The sequence below is a fragment of the Scylla paramamosain genome, chromosome 20 (genome assembly GCF_035594125.1).
Source record: "Scylla paramamosain isolate STU-SP2022 chromosome 20, ASM3559412v1, whole genome shotgun sequence".
Lineage (NCBI taxonomy): Eukaryota > Metazoa > Arthropoda > Malacostraca > Decapoda > Portunidae > Scylla > Scylla paramamosain.
In genome coordinates, this window is record NC_087170.1 from 18,288,995 (window position 1) to 18,296,494 (window position 7,500).

Here is a 7,500-nt window from a genome sequence, read left to right on the forward strand (position 1 = left end):
GAGGAAGGAAATGAAAGAAAGAACAAGAGAGAGGAAAGGAGAAAGGGAAAAAAAAAGGAAGAGGAAGGGAGGGAGAGAGACGAGAGAACGGGAAAGGAATGATAATGGAGGAAAAGGGAAGGGAAGGAAAGGGAGAGGGAAAGAAAGGAAAGGGAAGGGAGAGAAGGAAAAAAAGAGAGGGGAAAAAGTAGCAGCATTAAACACAACCTTGGCAAAAACTTTTCCCAATAACTAAATCTTTTCACCACATTCCGATAATCCAGACTTTTCAATAAGGGAACCACGTCTCTCTCTCTCTCTCTCTCTCTCTCTCTCTCTCTCTCTCTCTCTCTCTCTCTCTCTTACTAGGCAAACCATTTCACCATGTATAATTTTTTTTCTTTTTCTTCTTTTTAATATGCAAATTTAATTCAAGGTTTTTTTCTCTCCTCCAAGCATGCGAAAAAAATTCTCTTCTCTTCTTATTCTTGAAATTCTTAAGTTATATCAGAGAGAGAGAGAGAGAGAGAGAGAGAGAGAGAGAGAGAGAGAGAGAGAGAGAGAGAGAGAGAGAGAGAGAGAGAGAGAGAGAGAGAGAGAGAGAGAGAGGGGGGGGGAAGACGCGAATTTATTGGTAAGAGGGAAAGAGGGCCGGGGGTGGGAGGAAGAGGAGGAGGAGGAGGAGAGAAAGAGAAAGGAGGAGAAGAGAAGGGAAGAGAAGGAAAGGAAAAAGAAGAGCAGGCAGGGGAATAGAAAGAGGAGGAGGATAGAAGAAGAAGAAGAAGAAGAAGAAGAAGAAGAAGAAGAAGAAGAAGAAGAAGAAGAAGAAGAAGAAGAAGAAGAAGAAGAGGAAGAAGAAAAAGAAGAATTAGAAGAAGAAAAAAGGGATGAAGGAAGGAAAAGAAGAAAAGAAAAGAGGAGAAAGGAAGAAGAGGGAAGGGGATGGAGAAGGGAAGGCAGGAAGAGGAGGAGGAGGAGGAGGAGGAGGAGGAGGAGGAGGAGGAGGAGGAGGAGGAGGAGGAGGAGGAGGAGGAGGAGGGAAGGTCCTGCAAAGCTAAAAAAACGGACGTTGGAAAGGAGGGGAAGAAGAGGGGGAAGAGGAGGAGGAGGAGGAGGAGGAGGAGGAGGAGGAGGAGGAGGAGGAAGAGGAAGAGGAAGAGAAGGAGGAGGAGGAGGAGGAAGAGGAGGAGGAGGAGTAGGGGAAGGTGAGGAGAACGGGGTTGCCATGGTAACCACCCCCTCCACCACCACCACCACCACCACCACCACCACCACCACCACCACCACCACCACCACCACCTCCTCCTCCTCCTCCTCCTCCTTCCTTCAGTATAGTGTTGTCCTCTTCCTGAATTTTGTAATGTGAAATATCGGACACACCTGGAGATTAACTACACACCTGTCCTGGCACCTGGTAGGGACTCCAGCACACCTGACCCACACCTGAAGGAGACACACACCTGCACTTCAGAGGATCAGAGTAGCAATTGAGGTTGAAATAGTGTTCGATTGCCAGTGCCGCTTGATTAAGTTGAAATCTCTCTCTCTCTCTCTCTCTCTCTCTCTCTCTCTCTCTCTCTCTCTCTCTCTCTCTCTCTCTCTCTCTCTCTCTCTCTCTCATTTCCTCCGCCTCTTCTGCTTCCTTGCTTTTATGACTGTCTTCCTCCTCCTCCTCCTCCTCCTCCTCCTCCTCTTTCTCGTGTATTTTATTAGTCTTCTTCCCTCTCTCTCTCTCTCTCTCTCTCTCTCTCTCTCTCTCTCTCTCTCTCTCTCTCTCTCTCTCTCTCTCTCTCTCGCTCGCTCGCTCGCTCGCTCTCTTTCTTTTCATCTTCCTATCTCTCATCTCTCTCAGTCACCTTTCCTCCTATTTCCTCTCTTCTCCTCCTCCTCTTCCTCCTCCTCCTCCTCTTTTTCTTCCTCAACCTATTTTTTTTTCCATTTTCTTCTTCAATCTTTCGTTTCCTCCTGTTCCTCCTTCTCCTTCACTCCTCATCTCCTATCTCTTCTTCTTCTTCTTCTTCTTCTTCTTCTTCTTCTTCTTCTTCTTCTTCCTCCTCCTCCTCCTCCTCCTCCTCCTCCTCCTCCTCCTCCTCCTCCACCCAGTCGTTAAACTAAATCGATTGAGAGAAAAAGCATGAAATGAAAAGTTAAATCATTTGTGGATTTAAAATTGAGGTAAAAGGAAGGAGAGATAGAAAGAGGAGAAAAAAGAGTTGAAAAGCAATGAATAGGGATAGAATGAAGTATGTGTGTGTGTGTGTGTGTGTGTGTGTGTGTGTGTGTGTGTGTGTGTGTGTGTGTGTGTGTGTGTGTGTGTGTGTGTGTGTGTGTGTGTGTGTGTGTTAGGAAGGATTAGGAATAAATGAGTGAATGAGTGAATGAAAGGAGGGATAGTGAAATTAGATATAGATAGATAGATAGATAGATAGATAGATTGACTGATTGATAGATAAACAGACTGACTGATAGATAAATGCATACATACACAGATGAAAACACTGATAGGTAGATAAATAGATTGATTGATAGATTGATAGATAGATAAGTATACAAATAAACAGACGGACAGATACATACACACATACTCGTCCATACATACATACATACACAAACAAAAAAAAATAAATAAATAAATAAAATCGCTGTTCCTTCTACTACATAAAAGTCAAGACAGATAATCATTTTTTCTTGTCTCCTTCCTTCCTTCCTTCCTTCCTTCCTTCCTTCCTTCCTCCCACTCCTCCTCCTTTGCAATTAGACTGAGGTGTCGCCATAACATCCTCCCGAGGAAGAAAAGAAAGGAAGAAAAGAAGAAAAGAATGAGAAAGAAAAAAAGAAACAAGTGTGGCGTCCTGTGTTTAGAAGTTTCCCTTTGAAAAAAAATTAAGATGTAGAGAAAAGAAAACGAGAACAGGAAAACGGGATCTCTGTTTTTTTCCTTATGGTTGAAGATAGAAAACGGAGAGAGTATATTGGGTAACTTAATAATTTTCTTTACATTTCATGAATTTGTTTAATTAATTTATTTCCATACTAGAGATAGGGAAGAAGAAAAAAGATGATGATGAATAGGAGGAAGAAGAGGAACAACAAGAAGAGAAGAAGGAGGACTAGAAAAGATGTTTGGACATAACGAAGAATAAATAGCAATACTGAAATAGGACAAACAGATAGAAATGGAATAAAGAAGGAGAATGAAGATGATGGAAAGTGAGAATGGTGTCTGAAGATAAGGAAAGGTGGAAAGAAAGATGAAAAGATACATCCTTCCTTCCTCTTCTGTGAATTCTGCTAAACAGTATCATTACCTCTCTCTCTCTCTCTCTCTCTCTCTCTCTCTCTCTCTCTCTCTCTCTCTCTCTCTCTCTCTCTCTCTCTCTCTCTCTCTCTCTCTCAGTGTTTTCATTAATTTGTTTTAGCTTTTTATTCAATTTTCTTCACTGCAATTGTTATTATTTTTCCTTTTTTCTATTAGATTATCTGGATTCGTAAAGCAATTAATTAACTCTCTCTCTCTCTCTCTCTCTCTCTCTCTCTCTCTCTCTCTCTCTCTCTCTCTCTCTCTCTCTCTCTCTCTCTCTCTCTCTCTCTCTCTCTCTCTTTTAAACATATTTTGACAACATTATATATTTTCTGTATTAACTTTATTTCGTTATTTTTGTGTCATTCTATATTTCTGCTAGAGTGTATTTTCATGTGTGTGTGTGTGTGTGTGTGTGTGTGTGTGTGTGTGTGTGTGTGTGTGTGTGTGTGTGTGTGTGTGTGTGTGTGTGTGTGTGTGTGTGTGTGTGTGTGTAGGGGCGCCTGGCAGGATTCCAGTATAAGTCAAAGGTGTATGTCTGTATGTCTGTAGCCAGTTCCAAGAAGCCTGCACCCTACATTCCACACCCAATGCTCCTTCACCCTAGCCACACTCAGACTTCCCTTAAATTCTTCCACTCTAGTCACTCGTCAACTTATCGATAGCTACATACACACCCTCTACCTCCCAGTGCTCCCTAGACACCTCACCCTATCACCCCTATCTGCACTCACCCTTATCTCGTCACAAGCAACTACGTGTCTGCCTTTCATCTACATATCCTTACCTGTCACCATCATTCACCTTACTCAGTTCTTCCTTCTTCTTTCCATCGTCATCATTATCACAGTCGCCATCATCACCATAATCCCTATCATCTATCATCATTTGTCATCATCCACCTTAGTCACCCTTCCAGCCATCATCACCACCATCACTATCACCACCATCACTATCACCACCACCATCACCACTATCACCACCATCACTCCTTTCATTCAACCATCCCTATTTTACCATCCACTCTCCTCATTCCACTCTCACTTACTCTCCCTCCTTCCCTCTCTTCCCTCCCAGTTCTACGGCTGCCACAGGCCGTCCCATGGGGGAGAGGGGCTGACCAGGCGCCACTACCGATGCCCCGGGGAACTTCGCTTCCACCCCCTGGATAAGTAAGTAGTAGTAGGAGGAGGAGGAGGAGGAGGAGGAGGAGGAAAAGAAGACGAGGAGTGGTTGTAATAGCAATACTAGAAGCAATTATCTTCCTTCTCTTCTTCCTCCTCCTACTCCTCCACCTCGATCTTCCCCCAGTACGTCCCCAAAGGACCCGAAACTTTCTCAGACAAGGCAGAACCCTTTTGATTAAGGAACCCTAAAGTAGCAGCAGCAGCAGCAGCAGCAGCAGTAGTAGTAGTAGTAGTAGTAGTAGTAGTAGTAGTAGTAGTAGTAGTGGTAGTGGTAGTAGTAGTAGTAGTAGCAGTAGTAGTAGTAGTAGTAGTAGTAGTAGTAGTAGTAGTAGTAGTAGTAGTAGTAGTAGTAAGACCCAACATAATCAATACCCCGTTGCAAAGACTAACTGACTGACTGACTGACATTAATGGCGGCACGGAGGGATCAACATAATACTATACAACTATTACAACTCATACTCCCATTGCACAGCCTTGCATGACCCAGCTACTGTGCGCCGCGTGTCAGGCACAGCTTGCGGGGAGTCAGCCTTGCACCAACAGCCAATCAAAATAACAAGTGCTGGCTAAAAATTAAGTTGGAAAGCCATTCTAATCCTCAAGTTAATTCAGTTTTATTATTGTTGATGGTGGTGGTGTTACTGGTGGTGGTGGTGGTGGTGGTGATAGTAGTAGTAGTAGCAGGAGGAGGAGGAAGAGAGGAGGAGGAGAAGGAGGAGGAGAAAGAGGAAGAGAAGGAGAAAAGAACAAAAACAAGAAGAAAAGAACACGAACAAGAACAAAAAGAAGAAAGAGAAGATCAAGAACAAAATGAGAGGTAACAGTGTAGCAGCAGTAGCAGTGACAGTAACAGCAGCAATAACAGCAGCAGCAGCAGTAAAGACAAGCACTGTACACTACCACCACAACCACAACTATTACTCTTTACCTGTACTAATTACCTGTCTACCCTCTGCCTCTCCTCCAGGCGATGTACCTACAAAGTTTACGTGCCTGACGCCCTCTGTGCCAAGCGACGCCTCCCGGACACCCGCGTGGGCCAGAGAACCACGGAACCAGTGATCGCCTTCTCCACGCCCTTCACCACCACCTCCTCGCCTGACCCTTCCCCTAACCCCCCCACCACCGAGGCCACCACTGAGGAGACGACCATCACCACCATCGCTTCACCCACCACGACTGCCACCCCGGTTTCTACTGACGAAGGGAAAATTACTCGAGGTTCTAAGCCCATCACGCCGCGTCCTGCCGGGGATGTGAGTGACCTTGAGCGCATCACGAGGCTCATTAAAGATCAACTTCTGCAGAGACAAGAGGAGGGCGCCGTCCCCGCCTCCTCCAGGGATTAATGATGATGGCGTCGCTTCTGAGTCAAAACATGGCGCCCTTCGTTACCTGCCTCGCCTCCTATCAAAATTACTACCACCATTCCTATAGGAGTATATTCCACGACACCATTCCCATTACCACCATCACCATAACCACTATAACACAACGGGGTGCTGGTGGTGGTGGTGGTGGTGAGGGTGGTGGTGGTGTGATCTGATGTTGGATCACTGCACCTGTTCCCCCTCCCCCACACCCAAACAACCCCCCTTCATTAACCCTCTCAACCCCCATCACCATTTTTAACACCCGTAAAACACCACAATTTTCATACGTTTGTTGTTAGTGGTAGTGGTGATGGTGGTGGTGACTCTGGAGGAGGAGGAGGAGGAGGAGGAGGAGGAGGAGGAGGAAGAAGAGGAGGAAGAGGAGGTGTTAAAGTGTTTGTATCTGAACACTGATTGCACTGTTGTTGTTATTATTATTGACACGTTTATTTGTTGTTGTTACTCTTGTTATTGTTGTTGTTGTTGCTGTTATTAATCCTTTCCTTAGCGCTGCCCAGTTATTTTAATTTCCAGCAGCATAGTATTTATTCATTAATTTATTCATCTATTTATTCAGGTTCTGTCTATTTATTCATGGCTAAAAGAGAGAGTGAGTGTGAGGAATAAAGATTTCAACGCTATTTTTTTTTCTCTTTTATTTCCTTTCCTCTACTTATCTTTCTTTCCTCCTCCTCCTCCTCCTCCTCCTCCTCCTGTTTTCTTTATTTTCACCGAGATAAACTTTTGTTGTTATAATTTTTGTTTCCTCCTTCCTTTCTTTTCATCGTTTTCTTTATAGTCTATTTTTGGCTGCTCTTTTATATTCCTGTCCTTTATCATCTTTTTCCTGTTACCTCTCAGTTATTTATGTCTCTGTTATCCTACACACACACACACACACACACACACACACACACACACACACACACACACACACACACTTTTGTTTTCTTCCTATCTATTGTAGTTCTTCTTCTTCTTCTTCTCCTTATTATTATTATTATTATTATTATTATTATTATTATTATCATTATCATTTTCTTATTATTGTTTACTTTGTTTTATATTAGGCTTCATTTTTATCCTTCCCTTTCTATCGTCATCCAAACTTTATCATCTTCTACGTAAATCTTGTCATTTTCTCACATATTCCTTCATTTATCATCCCCTTTTTTTCCATTCACTCCTTTTTCTGTAATCATCCAAACTTTATTCATCATTTCTTTCCATTTTCTTTTGTCAGTCTTTTCATGTAATCTTTTTTTTGTTTCCTTCCTGTTTTTTTATTTTTTTATTTTACTTTCTTTCACTCTTGTTAAAACTTTTTTGCCTGGTATATTTCCTTTTGTCATCCCTTTACTTTCAAACCTACATACACTTTCCCCTATCAAAACATTATTCTACTTCACCTGTTCACCCTTTCGTTCCCTTTCTTTCCCCTTTTTTTTCGTCACTTACACAGCTAAACATTTTCCACCATTTCCTAGTTTTTTTTTCTTCTTTTTTTAACGTCTCTATTCATCCCTTCCTTTCTTCCCTTTCTTTTTCTTCTGGTATTATTCATCATCCTTCAATAATCCCTTTATTTCCAAACCTTTCTACCCATTCATTACCTTTCTTTTATCTCTTGCATACTTAAACATTCTCCACTAATTCA

General features: G+C 42.8%; 2 protein-coding genes across 8 annotated transcripts in view; one reads left to right on the forward strand and one right to left on the reverse strand.

Moving 5' to 3' along the window:
- LOC135110547 (uncharacterized) overlaps positions 1 to 6,484 on the forward strand; it is a 29,418-nt gene extending 22,934 nt beyond the window's left edge. Inside the window, exons 5-6 of the mRNA XM_064022969.1 lie at positions 4,358 to 4,452; positions 5,438 to 6,484. Of these exons, the coding sequence (XP_063879039.1) occupies positions 4,358 to 4,452; positions 5,438 to 5,819 (477 nt within the window). The 3' untranslated portion in view covers positions 5,820 to 6,484. The remainder of the gene's footprint in view (positions 1 to 4,357; positions 4,453 to 5,437) is intronic.
- LOC135110542 (small G protein signaling modulator 2-like) overlaps positions 1 to 7,500 on the reverse strand; it is a 97,867-nt gene that overhangs the window by 68,251 nt on the left and 22,116 nt on the right. The window lies entirely within an intron of this gene.